The sequence below is a fragment of the Garra rufa genome, chromosome 2 (genome assembly GCF_049309525.1).
Source record: "Garra rufa chromosome 2, GarRuf1.0, whole genome shotgun sequence".
NCBI classification, from domain to species: domain Eukaryota; kingdom Metazoa; phylum Chordata; class Actinopteri; order Cypriniformes; family Cyprinidae; genus Garra; species Garra rufa.
This window is the reverse complement of record NC_133362.1, coordinates 18,991,819-19,013,025: the sequence shown is the minus strand read 5'-3', so window position 1 is coordinate 19,013,025 and position 21,207 is coordinate 18,991,819. Positions and strand designations below refer to the sequence as shown.

Genomic DNA, 21,207 nt, shown 5'->3' with positions numbered 1-21,207 from the left:
TACAATTCTATAAAATACTCTGCAGGTTTTAAGATTCAAAGTTCCCTGATACTCTCCAATATACCTGGAATATTCTGGGGATCTCTTTGGCGTCAGCGCGATAGACGTCCGTCTGGGTTACCGAACGCACATGGAAAAGTTTACTGTCAAGAGAATATCAAGATGACAAGATGAGAGAGATGACTTAAGTCATTCAAAAAGATTTTTTGAGAAAAAGGACTCACTCTATGTCTAACACCATGTACGGATTGGAATGCTCTTTGTCCTGCTCACTGTTGTAGAAGAGAATCTTCTTGCTGCTCACCACAACATACTAGAGGAGAGAAAAGAAACAAAAGACTCACTGAATCCTTCATGATAGGGTTGGATGGGATTTCTGATGCAACGGTATCAGTACAGAGCACTGCAACTCTAGTGGTTTAGCTTTTGTTCGCAAAGTCACTTGAGGTTTAGTCCTGGTAATTGGTATTTGTCATGTAGCTGCAGACAACATGAGTTAATAATTCAAATAGAACAGGCTTATAAAACAGTTACACAGTTTATTCACTCACTATACCCACACACATTTATTTTAGTGTTATAGATATTGTGGCGGGAGGGGCAAACGACAGACACAGTGGGTGTGGCGTCAGGCCTCGGAGAGGCTTTTATTAAACAGAAAATAAGGGAAAGTGAGTCCATAAAGTAAAATAGTGTCCAAAATAAAAGGGGAATCTGGTGTCCTCGGGTGCTGGGGCAGCGTGACGGGAAGGTAGTGTTCAGAGGGGAAGGGTCCAGGAGAGGGGCGGAGTCCGGCCGGCCGCACGCGCTCCCTTCGCTGTACCGGGGTGCTAGGGGCGGCGGCATCTCTAGCGGCTTCGTCCCTCTTGAGCTGTCCGGAGCTTCCAGCGGGGAATACGGCCCGGCATCCTGGCCCGCGGCCGTCTCGGGTGCGAACCTCAACCGGACGGCGGGTCCGGCGACTCTTCCTCCTGGCGGTGCGGGATTCCCTCTTCACCCCTTCCTGGACCCGCGAGGACACCAGCGTGCATGCACGGGGGGAAAAGAGACCGGTCTCTCGAGGAGAGGCGCGCTCGGTATTTAAACAGCGGCGGTGATGAGGCTTCATTCACATCAGGTGTCCCCATCACACGCCGCCAGCCCGAGCCAATTACACGCCCCTCCTCTCCCCTACACACCCACTCCCGTCGGGAGCCTGGAGAAGGGCGGCGAATACGGGACGGGGTGGTGATGAAAATTAGGGGGGCGGGCAGACGCCTCGCCACAATATACTTAATTTATTCGTATTTATTAATATTTTAAATCTTATTCTTTATTTTTATATTTCAGTTTTCATTTTAAATTTTTTTTTTTGGTATTTTAGTTATGTGCTTGCAACTTTTGTTTTTTTTTAATATTTTTATGTGACCCTGGACCACAAAACCAGTCAAAAGTGTCAATTTTTTGAAATTGAGATTCACACATCACCTAAAAGCTGAATAAGTAAGCTTTCCATTGATGTATGGTTTGTTAGGATAGGGCAATATTTAGAAATCTGGAATCTGAGGGTGCAAAAAAAAAAAATCTAAATATTGAGAAAATCGCCTTTAAAGTTACAACTTACAACTGGTTTTGTGGTCTAGGGTCACATATTTATGTGTCTTTGTTCTGCTATCACTAATTATTCATTTTGTCAAAACTTGTTTTTTTGAATACTCTAGAAAAAAATAAAAGCACCATTTACTTAAAGGTATAGTTCACCCAAAAAGAAAATTCTGTCATTAACTACTCATGTCGTTCCAAACAGAATTTTCATTTTTAGGTGAAATATCCCTTTAACTGATTTTTTGTCATTTTACTGTCATGTTGATGTTAATACTATCGCACTTTTTTTAAAAGCATAGCAGCACAGCATCCTTAGCTAACTGCTTGTTTTAAAAATGCAATACTCCTGTCTAAAAACACACCTTTCTTTCCCATCCAAAGCGTTTGGTGTTGTTCCTCACAGGTAAAGACAGCCAACCCTCCAGTCTTGTCTCTGTACAACACACACAGGAAGACATGTATAATAAAAGAGAGCAGTTTTATAAAACTACACCAGAGAAAAGCTTGTCAAGGGAAAAGCATAAGGTCCTAACAAGTCTTCAAAAGGTCATGCACTGAACACCATGCAGGTCACCTGTAGGGTCAGGCTCTGCAGTTAGGTGAAGGGTGAAAGATCAAAAGTTGAACTGAGAACCAGAACCAGACTAAAAACTAAGCAGAAAGAAAGGAGGGTGATATGGAACAATGTGCAAAAAGGAAAGTGAATTAAAAAGAAAAGTTATAAAAGAGAGAAAGAGAGAAAAACAGGCTTTTGGCAAAGAACTTAACAGTACCTGCTAGTGACTCGTCAGTGTCCATGTCTGGGCCACTGCTCATACTGGCCGAGTCGAGCGACTGGACATTTAGAGAGTTCAGCAGGCTGCGCAGCTGCTCAATATCACTGTCTTTACTATCCAGAGCCATCTGCAGCTCAATACGCACCTGAGACTCATCTGCCAGTTGCTGGAGGAACAAACAAGAGTAAGAAACAATCATTCTGGCTTTTTTTTTATTGCATGCAGTGTGGCATTCTTCAGACTGATTAAGGGTCATACCGCTTGCATGTCATTGATTTCTCTCTGGTATTTGATGATAGTGCTATTGAGCTTTTCCTTCTCGGAACGGAGCTCCAGCTGCAACTTCCTGTTTTCTTTCTCCTTCCTCCTCACGTCTGTATCATTTCCACGTCGGCTTCCACCACCTCTGACCTCCTTTCTGTTCATGATCTCTGCCAGCTTGTTCACCGCCTAAAGTAAAAAGCCAAGAAAATTTAGAAAAAGTAGGAACTGAGGCAGTAAATAAAAATCAAAGCTCAATTTGATTAATATTTGCTTCAAGGACAACCTAATGATGTACCTGTGTTTTGAGAGTTTTCTCTGACTGAAGTTGTTTCTCAAGAGCTAGTTTCACTTGAGTGATGGACTGTTCTTCATTCTTGAGATTCTGCAGGTCTGAAAATCAAAAATGCTCTCAGTCATTACAGAGACACAAAAAGCCATATTCAGCTAGAAAACTCTAAAAATCTAAAGTATTTATTTAAAAATAATTCAAATATTCAAAAATATTTCACAATTATCAAATGATATGAAAAATGTATATAATATAATGTGCAGTTGAGGTCAAACATTTACATACACAAAATGTGATGGTATTTTACCAAAATAAGAGTGATCATACAAAATGCATGTTGTTTTTTTATATAGTACTGACCTGAATAAGATATTTAAAATAAAAATATTTACATATAGTCCACAAGAGAAAACAATAGTTGAATTTATAAAAATTACCCTATTCAAAATTTTACATATGCTTGATTCTTAATACTGTGTTGTTTCCTCAATGATCCACAGCTGTGTTTTTTGTTTAGTGACAGTTGTTCATTACCCTGGAAATCCAGAGGTCTCGCGAGAGCACAATTTGAATTGTCTCTGCAAGACACTCTGGCATCGAGCAATGATGCAGGTTACTGCAATACGTAAGCAATAGTGGGAACCAATCAAATCGGTGTATCTGATGTAGGTGGGCCAGAGGCGAGCTAAACTGATGATGACAGCACTGCGACGTCCGAATCATATAGTAAACTTTGAAAGATCGCTGTCGCTACAGATGAACAACAAGTTGTTTGCCTGTTAAACTGCCTGCTGTTCTTCAGAAAAATCCTTAAGGTCCCACAAATTCTTTGGCTTTTCAGCATTTTTGTGTATTTAAACCCATTCCAACAATGACTGTATGATTTTGAGATCCATCTTTTCACACTGAGGACATCTCAGAAGGTTCAAACACTCACTGATGCTCCAGAAAGAAAAACGATGCTTTAAGAGCCAGGGGTGTAAACTTCTGAACAAAATGAAGATGTGTACAGTTTTCTTATTTTGCCTAAATATCATATTTTTTCATTTAGTACTGCCCTTTAGAAGCTACAGAAGATATTTACATGTTTCCCAAAAGACAAAATAAGTTAAATTTACCCTTCAAAGAATTTGTGAGACCTGAAGGATTTTTTTTTCTAAAGAACAGCAGGCAGTTTAACTGCTCCAGACAAACAAGGGACTCATGAACAACTATCACTAAAAAATAAAAAATCAGTTGTGGATCATCAGGTAACAACAAGGTATTAAGAATTAAGTGTATTTAAACTTTTAAACAGTGTAATTTTTTATAAATTCAGATCAGTACTGAATAAAAAAAAAAAATAACATGCATTTTGTATGATCCCTCTTATTTTGCAGATTCTGCAAGGTGTATGTAAACTTTTGACCTCAACTGTAATCTAATATAATATAACAAAGTTCTACATATTTTAGCCACTGTTGGTGAAAGATCTTGTCAACTTACAGTCTTGTGCTTCCTTTAGCTTGTTGTTCAGTTCTTCCTTCTCATTGGCCAGGTTTGCCACATCATTCGTCAGTGTGCGATTAGCTTCCTCTAACTGTGGAAGGACAGAACAATTAAACCTAACACCATCCAATGTCCTCAAGACTGCTGCAAGTCTAAATGTGATTTCTGTAACACCGGCTAATAGCTGAGATGTGGTGTAACTCACTGAGGTGATAGTGGTGTCTTTTTCAGCGAGCTCCTGTCTGTGTCTGGCCATCATCTCTTTGATCTCCAGCTCCTTCATGATCTTCTCCTTCTCCAAGTCGGAATACTGTTCCTCCGCAATGGAGCGCGCCAGCTGTTCTGAGTCAGCTTTCGTTAGTGTGATTTCCAACTGGGCCGCAAGAGAATCCCTGAGAATGAGACAAGAGAAAAAGGTACAGAGAATTTAAACCAACATGTACAATCATATACTTTCAATTTGCAGTGTGATATTTTGACATAACAAAATTTATATATTGACAGTTGTAATGAAAATTGTTTAAATCCAAATGAGAACAGCTGCATACTAGGCTGCAGATTTTCTGACTGTAATTAGATTTCAATCTTACCTTTCCTCCTGTAGCTCCTGTAGACTCTGTTGCATGTCTTTATAGAGTTTATTTTTCTCCTCACACTCTTCCTTCAGCTCCCGCACCTGTGTCTTATACAGCGTCTAACAAACACAGAGAGACACACACACACAAAGTCATGTCAGACCTTTGAGGGTGTAGTTTGTTTCTGTAGGAAAAGAGAGTTTAGACTTCTTACAGAGAAATACTGCTCTGCCTCCAACTGATCCTGCAGTTCCTTCATCTGTCCATCAGAATCCTGACGCTCCCTAGGATCACATACACAGAAGGTTATATAACATATGAACAAATTCAATCTTTTTTCAAGAACAGAACAGAATTTTAACCACAGGTTTTTAAGTTGCATGTTTGTGTGTAAGGTAACAAATATTTAGTGAGTTCATATGTATGCGTTGCATACTTGCGCAGTTCCATATTTTGTTTTTCCAAGCTGCGTTTGATTTCCAACAGGTGGTTTATCTCCTGTTTGAGCTGTTTCTCTGATGTTCGCAGGGTGCTGAGCTGCTGGTTCTGAACCTTCAGGTCATTCTGAGTCAAAGTGCGTTTCTGAACCTCTTGCTCGATCTTCAGACTAAGATTCTTGACCTAGAGAGAGAAAGCAGAAGAGACTGTATAACTTTTTTGCAACAACTTTTATGTTTTATAAGTTTTTGTTACACAAGATAAACATAATGCTTCAAGTGACATGACCCACACTGCATGTCAAAAAATACATGTAAAAACAACTTTCCATTGCAATATAAAGAAACATGTATATTTAAATAATAATAGTTCAACATAAATAAACACACTACCATTTAAATGTTTGGGTTAGGGTTAGAAAAGTAAGTTATTTAATGGTTCTGAAAGAAGTCACTTTACACTCACTGAAATTATAATTTAAAGTAAATGTTTTCTATTTCTATTAAAAACACATGTTCTGCTTGATGTTTTTGTGGATTTTTTTTAGGATCCTTTGATAAATAAGTTCAAAAGAGCAGCATTTCTTTGAAACACTGTCTTTGAAACACTGCTGCTTTAAATTATTTTAATGCATCCCTGCTGAATAAAAGCATTAATTTCTTTAAAAAAAATAAATAAATACTGACCCCAAAATAAATGAATGCAGAATACAGTTTTATGCCCAACAGTAGACATTTAGAGTGGGGATGTAATGATATCAAAATCTCACAATACGATAATATTGCAATATGAAGTTCATGATACAATATTTATTGCGATATTTAAAAAGAAAAATACAAATGAAGAATTGGAAAAAATTGAAAATGTTGTATATTTTAAAGTTAAATTATTCTATCTAATGCCGTTTGAGAGTTCAAAATTAAGAGCTCAAACACATGTTCTTAACTAAGAAAATTTAAGTCATGAAAAAGTCAGTGAATTGACTTGTACCTGAACTCTAAAGCGGACTCGACCCAATTACAATTGCACTGCAAAATAAATGAAAATGAATATTTCATAGGTATATTATTTTTGCTTTACAGAGAGAGAGATATTTTTAATTTGGACTGCAGTACCCATTTAAACCGCCAACTGTCAGCAATTCATTCTGCACTTTTAAGCTTTTATTTTGATGGAAACTGCAATAGAGCTTTTACTTTGAAAGAAAACGCCAGATTCAGTGAATGCAGTAATCATCTGCTAAACTCACAGCACATGCAATAAACGAGTTCACTGCATTCATTCACTGTGAACTGAGCTGTTCTGAGGCGCGAAAAAAAAAACAGGATCATGAGCTGAGCTGAGCCTCAACAATGTGCGCTTGGCTTTAAAACGCACAGGGAAAACAGATTTGATGAAGGGATTAAGCCATATTGTGCTTTGGTTTGTAGTTCATTTGACATTTACTGTCTCAAAGGTTAATTGGCCCAAAACACAACTTAAATTCTCAATTTACTGGCCATCTACAGCTTGCAGCAAAATACATCGATACCCTCCACGCACCTCTTCTGTGAGTCTCTCCTTGTGTCTCCGGAGCTCCTCTAGTTTCTGCAGTGACTGTTTATAGTCGCAGTCAAGCATGGAGTTTTTCTTCTCCAGTTCTAACACCCTGTTCTCAACACGCAGTTTAGAGGAACGCTCCTCTTGCAGCTTCTGTTCCAGCTCTAGGTGAACCCAGACAGACAGACAGGTTAAGCCATAAAAGTTTTAGAAACACAGTAGCACCTCAGTCAAATCTCCTTTAATGTGCTCTTGACTAAACCACCAAGTCTAAATCTAAAGCACCATATTCTCCACTGCTCCCTTAAATGTAGACTTTACTGTCAAGCTTTCAGTTTTAACGAGAAATATGGAAGCGTTAAAAAAGAAAATAGTGCGTTTCATGGAATCTTTATCTCTTTCAACCTTCATACCCTTCACAGCCTCAGATTTGGCTCCTTCGATGGACTCGCTGATCTTGTTCTTGTCAGCAAGTCGAGCTTTTGTGGCCTTGTGTGCCGCCTCCTCCTGCTCCAAACCCTGCTGCAACATCTTCAGCTTATAGGTCATATCAATCTGGTTATTGCTCTTTTCCTATTGGGTGCACAAACAGAGAGAGAGGGACATTAGAAGAGCGGTTGGACATAAAATGCAATTAAAAGTGAGCAAACCCCAGTAAATCAAGTCTGCAGCTTTAAAATAGCCATTTGTGTACAACATTACTTCAGCAGGGAATGCTAGGAATGACAACATTGTTTCAATCCACAACCGTAGCCTATAATGATGTCACAAGTGTCTCAACAAGGAAGAAGGAAATGAGAAAGATTTGTCTACCTTTTCCATGTCTGTAAACTTCTCCTGCAGTTGCCTCTTCTCCGTCTCAGCTTTAGATAGTGCCTGTCTCGCCTGTCTCACTTCCTCCTCTAAACCAGAAATGCGTGCTGTGGACAAGAGGTAGAATGTGGATGAATATCGTTGAGTGTGAAATGAACGCACACATCCAAAGCAGAGGATATGCACTTACCCTGTAGATCAAAGATAGTCTCAGAACCCTGGGTGTGCTCTCGTTTCTCTGAGTCCAGCGCGGCCTGCAGGCTGATGTTCTCCCTTTCTAGTGTGAGTTTGCTGTTCTCCAGCATGCAGCATTTGTCCTGCAGTTCTCTCGCGTGAGCCTCCAGCTGCTGCAGCTGTTTCGAACTCTCTGTCTGAGTTTTACGCAGACGCGCAGCTGCATCGGATTCCGCCCGCAGTAACGCATTTGCCTCATCCAGCTGCCAGAGAGAGTTTGTAATGGAGACATGACATTATGTTACAAGGAACACTTTGGTCATTGATCATATACAATTAATGTCAAAAGTTTACATACACCTTGTAGAAATAAAAGGGACCATACAAAATTCATGTTTTTTTTTAATGTAGTACATTACCTGAATATGATATTTCACAAAAAAGATGTTTACCTACTGTCCACAAGAGAAAATAATAGTTGAATTTATTAAAATGACCCCGTTTAAAAGTTTACATATGCTTGAATGAATGATCCACAGTTGTTGTTTTTTTTTTGTTTAGTGATAGTTGTTCATAAGTCCCTTGTTTGTCCTGAACAGTTTAACTGCCAGCTTCAGAAAAATCCTTCAGGTCCCACAAATTCTTTGGTTTTCGTCATTTTCGTGTATTTGAACCGTTTCTAACAATAACTGTATGATTTTGAGATCCATCTTTTCAAACTGAGGACAACTGAGGGACTTATATGCAACTATTACAGAGGGTTCAAATGCTCACTGAATCTCCAGAAGGAAATACTATGCACTAAGAGCTGGGAGTGAAAACTTTTGAACAGAATACAGGTGTGTACGTTTTTCTTATTTTGCCTAAATATCATACTTTTTCCATTTACTACTGCCCTTAAGAAGCTACAGAAGATGCTTCCATGTTTTCCAAAGGACAAAATAAGTCACATTTTTCCTGATTTTCAAATTCAAAAAGTTTTCACCCCCTGGCTCTTAATGCATAGTTTTTCCTTCTGGAGATTCAGTGAGCATTTGAACTTTCTGTAAGAGTTGCATGAGTCCTTCAGCTGTCCTCAGTGTGAAAAGATGAATCTCAAAATCATTCAGTAAACAGCAAGCAGTTTAACTGTTCAGGACAAACAAGGGACTCATGAACAACTATCAATAAAAAAAACTGTGGATCATTCAGGTAACAACATTTTTAAGAATCAAGCATATATACACATTTGAACTAAGTCATTTTATTAAATTCAACTATTAATTTCTCTTATGGACTATATGTAAACATCTTATTTTGCAAGGTGTAGGTAAAGTTTTGACCTCAACTGTACATCCAAAACCCACAAACCTGTTTCTGCAGGTGGATGTTCTTCTCATTGGATATGTGCGAGTTCTGGTTTTTCTTCTTCATTTCATCCAGCTGATCCCTCAGACTGTTCACTTCATTTTCCAAGCCGCGTTTGCGGTCGGCTTCACTCTCTGCTCTGCGGTGACTCTCTACGCTCTTGTGCTGCAGGAGAGCTTTTTCTCTCTCCAGCTGTCTCAGAGTCGTCTCCAACCCTTTCCTGCTATTTATCTATAAACACACGTGCAAAGCGGTAAGATTACTGTATGTTCCTACATGCAACTTTGCTTAGATCACAGAGATGAAACACCCAACTCACTTCTTCATCAAGCTCTTTGGTGATCTTCTCCAGGCGGCTACAGTTGCTTCTGTATTTTTGCTCCAGCTCATCTTTGGCCTGCATTTCATTGGTGAACTGCTCTTCTAGAGTGTGAAGTTTCTTTTGGAGCTGAGTGGAAAATTAAGCAATTTGTCATCAATCTCTGAAATTGATTAATTACCTAACAAGATGTGTATTAAGCAGAGAAAGTGTGAACACTTACTGCTATATTGTCCTGTGGGTTAAAAAAGAGAAAGAAAAAAAAAACACTAATTACTTTAATTCTCTAATCACTGACTACTGTATGATGTTAATCTAGTCTCTGATCACTGATAAAGGTCTCTGTGCCATACCTCTGTCTTGGATGCTAGGTGATCTTTTTTCATAGCTGAACAGTTAACACCATTCAACAACCTACACAAAAACATCAGTTAATCTTTGACAGTAGTTATCAACTAGTTTAGCTTCAGGACATCAAGTGCAGACCCTACACTGTACCAAGGAATAGTTTATTGTACAAAAGTGACAAAAAAAGAAATCTCTTACTGGTCTTCTTTAAAATAGGTGAACCCCACGAAGGGCAGCTGATTGCCAACGAAGGCTTTGGGTGTGGGAAAGGTCTCCACTTCTCCTTTATCCTCCTCTATCTCATCGAAATTACTCGTGTCTATGTCACTGCTCAGCTCTGGAACCACAGGTGCTGCAGCTGGAGAGAGAATGGACAAAGACAGATCACTGTGTGTGTTTATAAATGTGGATATAAAGGGAACTAAGATAGCAGAGATAAAGATAACATTGCTCGGAAAAGTTCATGTCCAGCTCATATGCTTGCTTTGCTTTTAGTTAGGTAACATTGGAAAAGTTACTTCAGTTTTAGAACTTTTGAATTTTTTCTTGTTTTCTATTTTCAATTTGTTTACTTTTAATTTGAACTGTTTCTTCATGTAATTCCAGACAGACTGGATGATGATGAGATCAGATCTCTCTGTAGAGCACTGGCTGTTGTCAAACTCCTTATTCAAACAAAAATCTCACTGGATTCTTACAATTTATTGCAAAATAAATGTTTGGAAAAGTGAACTGATATTTCCTACTGACACATTACAGCAAAATATAAAAATAACTGACTTAAAACAAATTTTTAGCTAACGTGTTCTAATAATTTTGGCCACCACTATATTAAGTAATGACGTAATGAGGTGTGATGTGATTTACTCACTCTCTCTAATGGTGCTGAAGGTCCACTGGTCATTTTTAAAGAAAGGATGTCTTTTAATTTCTTCTACACCATTTCGGCCCAGCCGAACCTCCCTACCAAATGCAAGCATCCACAAACACAGAAAACATTATCAGACAGGCATGAACCCTAGCAATATGGAACAGAAATCTGTGCATCTAAAGCTCACCTGTCTGTTAGGAAGGCACAGATGATGTTTTTGGCTTCTTGAGAGATCTCAACGTCATCAGGGAAGTTAAGAGAGTTCTTATGGTCCATAATCTTACTGTAGGTCCCCACCAAAGAATCGGCATAAAATGGTGTGTCACCTGCACACACAAACATTTATATTATTTAATAAACCAATACCACAAATACCACAATTTAGACAAACACACACATTCATATTCCCAACTCACCAACCAGCATCTCGTAGATAAATACTCCCACTGACCACCAGTCACACTCGCGTCCGTAGTATCCGTCCCCTCCCTGAGACTTGAGAACCTCTGGAGAAATGTAATCAGGAGTTCCGACCGCAGTGTCACAATGAACCATCCCCGTCTATAATCAATCAATCAATCAATGAGTCAATTGATGGGATTTTTAAGTCTAGATCTAGAAATTATACATGGCAATATATACAATTTACAAAAATTTACCATAAATCTGAGAGAACTTCTAATAAGTAGAATTTCTGTAAGTATCAATCTGTTTTTAGCACACATACTCATATGTACATTTTTCTCAGTGTGTAGTTCTGTATCTCTACTCTAGATGGCACTATAATATCACTAAACCATATGTCCAGCCTATTTTTTTTTTTTGCGGCTGGATTGAGGTACTGAATGCCAGGGTCAGACTTTAACCAGAACTTGAGGGGAAAACTGGCAATGAAAGTGACAAAAATGCCCCAGATGTGTCAAGTGTGGGGCAAAAACTATGTCTCTGTTGTGAACTTCAAATATTGGTATCTGTTATGTAACATTTGATGCATTTCATAACCTTCTATTCTAGGCCTATCTCCTCTTGAGTTCAATGCCCCTGAAAACACAGGGAATATCTGATATCTACCTTCCCAGCGGTGATTGTTGTCGAATAAATAGAAATACATTGATATATCTGTCATTTTAGATTGTTGTTTGATTGTTAGATTTATTGTTTTTATGGCTATGACTTTTTCTCTTGATTCCACCAAGCCCATAACATTTAAGTACCTCAGACCTATACAGCCTATATTTTACAGCTGTTGCTCTATAATTACCACATATGATAAAGATAAAGCAGAAAACATACAGGATAGGATCACAATGTTATGTCAGTTCATCAAACACAACCAAGCTATTTGTACAAATGGGGAAAAAGTTGATCTGGCCACATTTAATCTTCAATAAAGATAAAACAAGCATTTTTAAAATGCAACAGCTCCTTAGCCTCAGTATGACCCTATGTCTTTTGAACCCACCTGAGGTCTTCCTCATACAGCCATAAAGGAATGATAGGAAGGCTGAGCTTTTCTTTGGTCATTGGAGTTTGAACAAGAACTGGCATGTGTTCAAGATATTTGTCATGCAATTACATCCAAGGGTGGGCTGAAAATCCCTGCACTCAGGGTGAAAATGCTTGGCCAAAATCTGAACAGCTGAGAGACTGAAATGAACTACTGCAATAACCAGTTTTCCCCTTACCCCATCCATTTTCATGCAGGTCCCAAAGTCTGCAAGTTTTAGGTGTCCGTAGCGGTCCAGCAGCATGTTGTCTGGTTTGACGTCTCGGTGAATAAAGCCCATGGAGTGGATGGCGTCCAGAGCCAACACAACCTCAGCAGTGTAAAACTTTGCCCACTTTTCTGGAACGTCATACGTACTGGTGAGATTTACAAGATCTCCTCCTGGCATGTACTCCATTACCATGTAGAGAGAACGGTCATCCTGGAACGCACAGCACAGCTGAGGGAAAGACGAAAAAGAATTGAGGGAAAAAAGGGAAAGAGAGAATTAGTATTAATTTATTTACTTATTTATGCGTGTGTATGATTGTGCTCAAACATACCCAGAATATATTTATGGTCCAATTAACCAATTCAAATTTTATCATTTTAATTGGTGCAGCCAGCTATTTAGCTAATTAATAAAAAAATAGATTCATGCAAAGTAGTTTTAGCTTAAAATCTAGAATTTAAAATGCAGAAAGTTGATCTGACCAACTCACAAATAATACTTTTTTGTTTTCATTTTAAGAAATATGATTGTAAGATCTATAAAATTAATCAGTAAAAATATACATTTTTTTATTATTACTTTTTATTAAAAATACAGTAAAAACTGTAATACTGAGAAATATGGTTACAATTGTAATTATTTTCTACATTTATATTTTTAAAATGTAATTTATTCCTGTGATGGCAAAGCTCTTCAGCATTCTAATATGCTGGTTTGGTGCTCAAGAAGCATGATATTTTTAAATTCTTTGTAATAATGATTCTTTTAATCAATTTAATGCATACTTGTTGAATTAAAGCATTAATTTATTTAAATAAAAATCTTACTGACCGTAAATTTATGAATGATGGTTTGCATACTGGATAGTCATGTGATATTTAATTAGGGTCCTATAAAATCCATTTTATTTTATTTTTTTTCAAAATTCTGTTTTACTTTTTTCCCAAATTCCATTTTTTTTTTCATTGAAAAATCATACAATATTAGTAGTAGTATTACATACATTCTGCTAAACAATGGTAATGTGTTTCTGCCACAATGTCTTCGAGTTAAACCAAACTTTTATTTTGACTGGTTAACATGAATACCTTTAAATTACTGTGTGTACATGATATGACGCTAGTTTTACTAAAATGAAATGGCAGAATGCTAATATAGCATTCTCAGAGCACTTCTGAGATGTTAATCATGTATTTATGTCTTCATATAGTGAGATGACAGACGCTGAAATCAACACAAGCGTCTTGCGCACTTTAGTACCAGTAGTAACCAAAACATCTGCGCCATTCATTAACACAGAGACGCGCAGAACTAATGCAGGATTAATATTTAAAAAGTCTTTTTGGGGCTTAATATTTACAAATACCAATCCATTTCGTGGTTTGATTGGAGTGTAAGGACCTACTTTTGATTAATACATCCAAACTTTCAAATTCTGTAAAATCATGTTTTTTACTACTGGATTCTGCGATTCTGTCCACATTTTCCACATTGCAGATTTGCAAGATTTTCAGCGCATCTTACCTGTACGACCCATGGGCTGTCAGCAAACGCCATGATGTCACGTTCCTCCCAAAAGAACGCAGAATCTGAGCGTTTGATCATTTCAAATTTGCTGAGCACCTTCATTGCGTACACCTTCTGAGAGGCCTTATGCCTAACCTACACAAACACACAACCAGATCATCACAAATCTACATCACAGACCTTCTGCGAGAACATTAAACTTGCATTATTTAACTGCATTTTCAATTTCTAACAGTCCTTGTGCTTCACCCCTTGAACGATTTAAAAATAAAACCAATAAACATTCTGTGAGAGGCTGTTTTGACTTCCGACTCAGACGAGCCATATTTTAAAGCACCCTCTGTTGTTGTGCTTTAGGCACCCACACAGCCCCTGTCAGACAACTGACAGAGGAGAATACTGGGTAATCATGTTGTTTGTGTCTGCAGGCTTGTCCAGACGCATCCCACTGCATCTCTCCCCTGACTATCACAAACCCACACCCCGAGTGACGACACAATACAAAACTACACACGCTTTTTCTTTCTTTTATACACTTGACATGTAAATACACAATTACATAAGGTCCCAGTCAACAGGAACAAAACAGAACTGCTTGCAGCATTTGGTACAAGTGCACACACTTAACATATCCATACAGACACATTACATTTAGTTAGTGTGGCTATTACATTTAAACATTGCAATTAATCTCATTCTGAGTTAACAAAGTACTGTCAAAATGAGATGCATTAAGGAACATATAATGTCCTATTGATATTACAGATTGATTTAACAGTGTATGTGTGACTTATATGTGACCCTGCACCACAAAACCAGTCATAAGGTTCTTTTTTTTAAATTAATATTTTATAGATCATCTGAAAGCTGAAAAAATAAGCTTTCCATTGAAAGCTTGAACCTGAGGGTGCAAAAAAATATAGATACTGAGAAAATCGCCTTAAAGTTGTCCAAATGAAGTTCTTGGCAATGCACTAAATTTAGTGATAAACTAGCCAAAGGTATATCACACCAAACATGACAGAAAGCAGCAATGGGAAAGGTTTGTACATTTTCTTAGCAGTCAACACATATGTTTAAATGCATCCTGAAATTCTCCTTCACAAACACGGTTTCCTTACCAGCTGGACTTCTCCAAATGCCCCTCTACCGATCACCTTCACTCGTTCAAAATCATCTGGCTTCATCTGGAGCTCCCTCATATGGCCCATAACCTTCTCATCTGTACACACAACATATCAAAATCACATTTCCTTGCTCATGTCATGAAAAACTGGAATTTGTTTTCTGGTAACCTGTCAGGTCTGTAAATAGTTATGACTGACTTTTATAGAATGGCAATTATTAATTGGCCAGTTTTTATCCATAATAGCCCCTTATGAGCTTGGCACTATTTTTAATTTTTGACAGGAATTAATTAATAAGAGGCTGTGAGTGATAGAAGTATATGCGCTCAAAGGACTGTACTATTGTTTAACAACATAACGATTTTTCAGCTGACAAAACGTCTTTCCAAAAAAAATTTCAGATTTCAGAAGCCATAAAACAGACTCCATTTTGTTGTGAGCTGTGAAAATTACATGATTTAGGACCTTTATACAGTCACCACTGTAAAGACTGTAAGTCTATCCCTCTGTGCCTCATTTTCATTCGTGTTAAATTAAATATGACATCTAACCTGACTAAGGTCTATTGGCCAATTAACTGAAGTGTTTTTAAATATCTTTGAGTAAATTTTTGCATAAATCTGCATAAATCTAATGTTATCAATGTTATTATTGTTACTTTTTGGTGGGGACAATGGAACCATCTAAACACATAGACACAAACACACACATACCTATATATCCGTATCTATCTATTAGGGATGTAACAATATCAAAATCTCATGATACGATAATATCTCAATTAGGGCTGGGCAGTATGACCAAAATTTTATTTCACGGTAACGAGATCTTTCACGATATAGTTTTTTATATAGGTAGTTATTCCAGAAAATATACAAAAGGGCTTTATATAATAAACTAGAAGCTGTTGGCTTGGAGAGCCAACCCGGGCAGCCTTGGGGCAAAAGAGCCAGAGCACTTGTGTGTCGGAGATCTGGCTTCTAAATGAAACACTGTGTAAAAAAAAAAAAAAGTCTTTGAATTGAGATCTGTTATCCTGTGGCCCCCTCTTGTGGACAACATTAGCATTATGAACCACAGTAACATTCACAGCATTCCAGAGCGCAGCCGTCAGCTCACGTTCTCATGAAAGCCGACAAGAGGCTTTAAGTGTTACATAAAGCAGCTAGCAAACACCTGAATGTAGCTGTTGATGTGTTCTGATGTGATGGACTGAAATCGCTGGAATATTTACATTTTAAAGGCAGTCAAATTCGTGCAAATGATGTAGTTTTGTGGGCACGTACACAGAATGTACGCGATGAAGGATCTACTTTTGGTTTAGAATAAAACAGCTCACAAACAGCTGAATTTAGCTCTTGGTGTGTTCTTATGGGTGGATGGAATGAAATCGCTGGAATATTATCATTTTTAAGGGCGGTATAATGCGTGCAAATTAGTTTTGTGAGTACGTACACAGAATGTAGGCGCTGAAGCAAAAGTGAAAGTAGGTAAGAGGTCACCGCTCTTGAGTGGAGTGGAATTGCTCCTTTAGAGGGGGCATTTTTTCTCAGCCAATGCAAGTCTATAGGAAATTTTTCATGTGAAAAAATTTAATAATAAATAAACTGTAAGTCTGATCAGTCTAAAAAGATATAGCAACAATCTCGTGGCCAGGGCCCAGGTCTCTGCCAAGTTTGGGGCTTCTGCACGTGAGTTGGCCACGCCCACTTATTTACATTTCGCGGTATACGGAATAAAAAATTCTTTTATGGTACACATTTCATTCTGCGGTAACGATATATACTGTCATATCGCCCAGCCCTAATCTCAATATGAAGTCCACAATACAATATTTATTGCGATATTTATAAAAAAAAAAAGACAAATGAACACTTGGAAAAAAATTACAATTTTGTACATTTTAAAGCTAAATTGTTTTATCTAATGCACTTTGAGAGTTCAAAATTAAGAACTCCAACCCATGTTCTTAACTAAGAAAACTTAAGTCAGATAATTGACTTGTACCTGAACTTTAAAGAGGACTCAACCCTCTTTTTAGTTGTGGTATACTGTCTCAGTCTAAATTATATACACGCACTGGTGTTTTAGGAAGCCGAACAAATTAGAATATAATGATGATAATAATAATAATAATAATAATAATAATAATAATAATAATAACAACAACAACAACAATTTTATGTGATTGTTAGACCTATGACAGTAATAGCCACATATTGTAAAACAATTGCACTGTACAATAAATAAAAATGAATATTTCATAGGCTTATAATTTTTGCTTTATACTACAGTAGAGAAATTATAATACTTCTTTCCTAATTTCTACACTTGAAAGACATATTTTAGAATTTAGACTGCAGTAACGTTACCCATTTAAACCGCTGGCTGTCAGCAATTCATACTGCACTTTTAAGCTTTTATTTTGACGGAAACGACAGTAGAGCTTTTATTTTGATGGAAAACTCCACACATGCAATAAATGACTTCACTGCATTTACTGTGAACAGAGCCGTTCTGAGGCACGGAAAACACAGGATCACAAGCTGATAGTCTGAACAAAGTGTGCGCTTCGCTTTGAAACACGAATCGAAAACACATTTGATGAAGGGATTAAGCCATATTGTGCTTCAGTTTTAGTTCGTTTGACAGATACTGTGTCAAAGCATAATGGCCCAAAACACAACTTTAATCTACCTATTTATCTATATCTATCTATCTATCTATATCAGGGATGCACCGAATATTCAGCCACCGAAAATTTTCGGCCGAAAATGGCCCAAAAGAGCATTTTTGGTTTTCGTCCGAAAGACTTTTATCACCGAAACAACACGGCCGAAACAGTATGTTGACGCAAACAGAAACCGCAGCCTGCACGTGCTTGTCTGAAGCAACACTTCTGCGGTGTGGACGTATTTCAGTATATCTGAGAAAGACCCACGGATAGCGATTTGCAAAACTTGTAATGCCGAAATTTCAAGAGGGGGTGTGTCTGCAGTCATGCGTGCAGCCAGTGATGAGAGCAGAGATCGAGACAGATGTGGCTTTCAGTGAGTGAAAAACAATGGCTTTACGTTGGTGTTACGTCACAATATTTTAAAGATATGTCTTTTCTATATACTGTATTTTTATAAATATTTATGTTTTAAACTGTGGAAGTGAGCCAATGGATATCACACAAGCAACGTGAAAACTGCGCAATATGTTAAAGTGAAAGTAAAAACTGACAGTGCTTTCAGCATCTGACGTGCATTCTCTCAGAGACAATAAGAGGCGATTATACTTCATATGCTGATATTAATTTAGTCCCCTACTATTGTGTAAGGGTTGTTTTTTGAAAGACTTAAATAAAGCTCTTAATTTGATGAAACTTCAAAAGGCTATCCATTGAATAAATATGAGCGCTGCACGTTTCAAAGTCATTTGCTGCGCTGCTTTGTTTACCATTCTGATAGCGCCTCCTGCTGGAAGAGAAAGACGTAGAGTTGTAAATGTGAACTGATGGATCGACAAGATAACGTGTTATAAAAATTAACAATTTAAACAAAGGCAGTAAAATATATGTATATGTTATTTAAGTAATATAATACTTGATTGATAATAATTGTTTAAATTAATATAATTGATTTATTCTTTGAAACTTTAATATTAATTTATGCAATTGCAATACCTTGATTTTAGTAAAATTAGTACACAGTCATAGCCATAAATGCAATGGTACTAATAATTGGCATAATTCTTTCTGTGTTTCGGTTTTCGGCCTTGGTTTCCTCTTTTTCGGTTTTACGTTTCGGCTAAGAATTTTCATTTCGGTGCATCCCTAATCTATATCGATAAATAGATTCCTCACAAAAAACACATTAAACTTCAGTGTCTACTGTAAAGTTGAGTAGTTATTCATCAAAACATTAAGCATGTTTAGTGCGACATCAACATCAGCAATGACTATTATCAAAGGCCAGTGCAGAGAGTTCACAGTCTGGATGAGAGGACTGTTGAGTCACACTCTCTCTTCCAAACCAAACATTATAATGTCCATACAGCCCTACTAGTCTCCATGACAACAGGCAGAATCAGGAACAAAATCGGCACAGAATGTGATAATTAATCAAAAGTTTAATAGCGCATGAATAGAAAACACAGGCACAGATGCGTTCACACAGCCATAGTACTGGCTAATGAATTTAAACAAATCTCAATGGTAACTTATGAAAACAAAGTGAATACTACATGATCTAAATATGAAAAATATGATATATGGCAGAATCCATCCATCCATTGTCCAAACTGCTTGTCTAATGAACTGGCACAAGGATGCTGAAGCCTATCCTAAGGTATTGGGCAATAGGCAGGAAGACTGGAGATAATCTTACAGTACCTGGTATTACCATACCTACTTACTCTAATACTTACTAAGCCAAAACTTCTTTAGTTTATGAGAGTGTGTGTGCACAATTCTACAGTACCTTAATGCCTGTAGATATTCATAAATGTGACTTTTTTTTAGTATTACATTATTAATACACAATTGATGCAGTTATGAATCACATTTGAAACTTGTGTGTAAGAGTTAAAATTAAAGCCACAAGTGTCCTGCCATGACCTGCACTGGAAGTGCATTAAAATCCTCCATGACATCACCTGCGAGTTATTTCTTCATACCAAACACACAAAAATGCAGTTTTCACGGTTTGTGTTGACAGTTGATTATTCATGTGATGAGCTTCAGTGTTGTAAAGTGAGGGGCCCAAATTAGAAAGAGCCACTCAAAACAATTCAATTTAAATAAACGCTGTTGATGTTGTAGCAGGAAGCAGCCTCATTGTAAAACCTGATGCCACCATTAAGTATTTCCTTTACCCACAGAATAACAGAACAACAATCAGAGAAAAACAAGTCCTCTTAAAAGCAGATACTCACATCTGTTCAAGAAGGTCTCGATGTTCTTATTTTTGCGCAAGGCTGGAAAGTCCAAATCTAAAACCAGGGCATTCATGGAGTCCTGAAACAAAAACACAAACACTGTGAGTAAAACATTAAAATAACAGTCTCCTTGCAAATAGCATTCATACATGCATCCCTGTTTTTCTTGCATAACATTTACAAAATATTTTGAGAATCAAATGATCTACTGTTCTTTTGTAATTTCTAATTGCATTCATTTTTACAATGCTTCTCACTTATGTTGACATCTGTCATAAGTTTGGTACCTAATGCACTCTCATATCGTATCAAGTGCTGCTGCCATCCCATTTAATGTAAAAAATAAATAAATGAAAAAACTCAGATCATATAGGCTAAATTGCTTAGAAATGCCATTAATTCTAAACAATGTTATTATAATATAAATCACTCTGGATACATGCAAATGAACTTTTGTCAAACCCACATCCAGACAATAAAAAAACTACATAAGATGCATTTTATGTAAATAATTGTAGCTAAACAATCCAACAATTTAGAAAACCAATCCCATCTGGTTACTGTTTCGAAAATGTTTATTTATCTGGGAAAAAAACAACTGCTGAGTGGTAACTCTTTTATTTAAACCCTGAGTGGAATGAGCTACAGGCATATTTCAAGGACAGGAAGTTAAATGGCTAGGCAGAACTTCCAGCCTGAAGAAATTAAGATTGATAAATCAGCAAGGCTTTACAGTCAGTAGATAATAAAAGAACATCCACTTCTGTTGCTGAAACCTGATCTGACAAGTCATTTATCTTCATTTTTTTCTTTTTTTATTACAGCCTGTGTTACCCAAAGCACACTTCACCTTTTTTGGGCATCTGGATGATGTCCTGTCCTGAGGGAATGCTTGCGTATAATGAACGGAAATGCATTTAAAACAATTAAGCAGACATTGAGACCACCAGGCCCATAGATTTGTTCCTGCACATGCAGACTGAGGTGATGGTTTAGCAGTTACAGCACTGGTGCGCTTGTAAAGCACTTTGAAGCAAGACCAGGTCTGTTGTGACCGACATACCAGGCATGGTCTCGCTGGAAACCC

General features: G+C 37.4%; 1 protein-coding gene across 1 annotated transcript in view; it reads right to left on the bottom strand.

Moving 5' to 3' along the window:
• Positions 1-21,207, bottom strand: part of LOC141325263 (rho-associated protein kinase 2-like) — a 60,933-nt gene that overhangs the window by 8,400 nt on the left and 31,326 nt on the right. The window contains exons 2-28 of the mRNA XM_073833831.1: positions 20,118-20,199; positions 15,192-15,292; positions 14,068-14,205; positions 12,511-12,771; positions 11,242-11,386; positions 11,013-11,151; positions 10,826-10,917; positions 10,153-10,312; positions 9,960-10,020; positions 9,830-9,841; positions 9,607-9,735; positions 9,291-9,518; positions 7,957-8,203; positions 7,767-7,873; positions 7,367-7,526; positions 6,957-7,117; positions 5,413-5,597; positions 5,191-5,260; positions 4,992-5,095; positions 4,607-4,793; positions 4,399-4,492; positions 2,920-3,014; positions 2,619-2,810; positions 2,358-2,526; positions 1,947-2,017; positions 225-313; positions 65-143 (exon numbers count right to left, since the gene is read on the bottom strand). Of these exons, the coding sequence (XP_073689932.1) occupies positions 65-143; positions 225-313; positions 1,947-2,017; positions 2,358-2,526; positions 2,619-2,810; positions 2,920-3,014; positions 4,399-4,492; positions 4,607-4,793; positions 4,992-5,095; positions 5,191-5,260; positions 5,413-5,597; positions 6,957-7,117; positions 7,367-7,526; positions 7,767-7,873; positions 7,957-8,203; positions 9,291-9,518; positions 9,607-9,735; positions 9,830-9,841; positions 9,960-10,020; positions 10,153-10,312; positions 10,826-10,917; positions 11,013-11,151; positions 11,242-11,386; positions 12,511-12,771; positions 14,068-14,205; positions 15,192-15,292; positions 20,118-20,199 (3,558 nt within the window). The remainder of the gene's footprint in view (positions 1-64; positions 144-224; positions 314-1,946; positions 2,018-2,357; positions 2,527-2,618; positions 2,811-2,919; positions 3,015-4,398; positions 4,493-4,606; positions 4,794-4,991; positions 5,096-5,190; positions 5,261-5,412; positions 5,598-6,956; positions 7,118-7,366; positions 7,527-7,766; positions 7,874-7,956; positions 8,204-9,290; positions 9,519-9,606; positions 9,736-9,829; positions 9,842-9,959; positions 10,021-10,152; positions 10,313-10,825; positions 10,918-11,012; positions 11,152-11,241; positions 11,387-12,510; positions 12,772-14,067; positions 14,206-15,191; positions 15,293-20,117; positions 20,200-21,207) is intronic.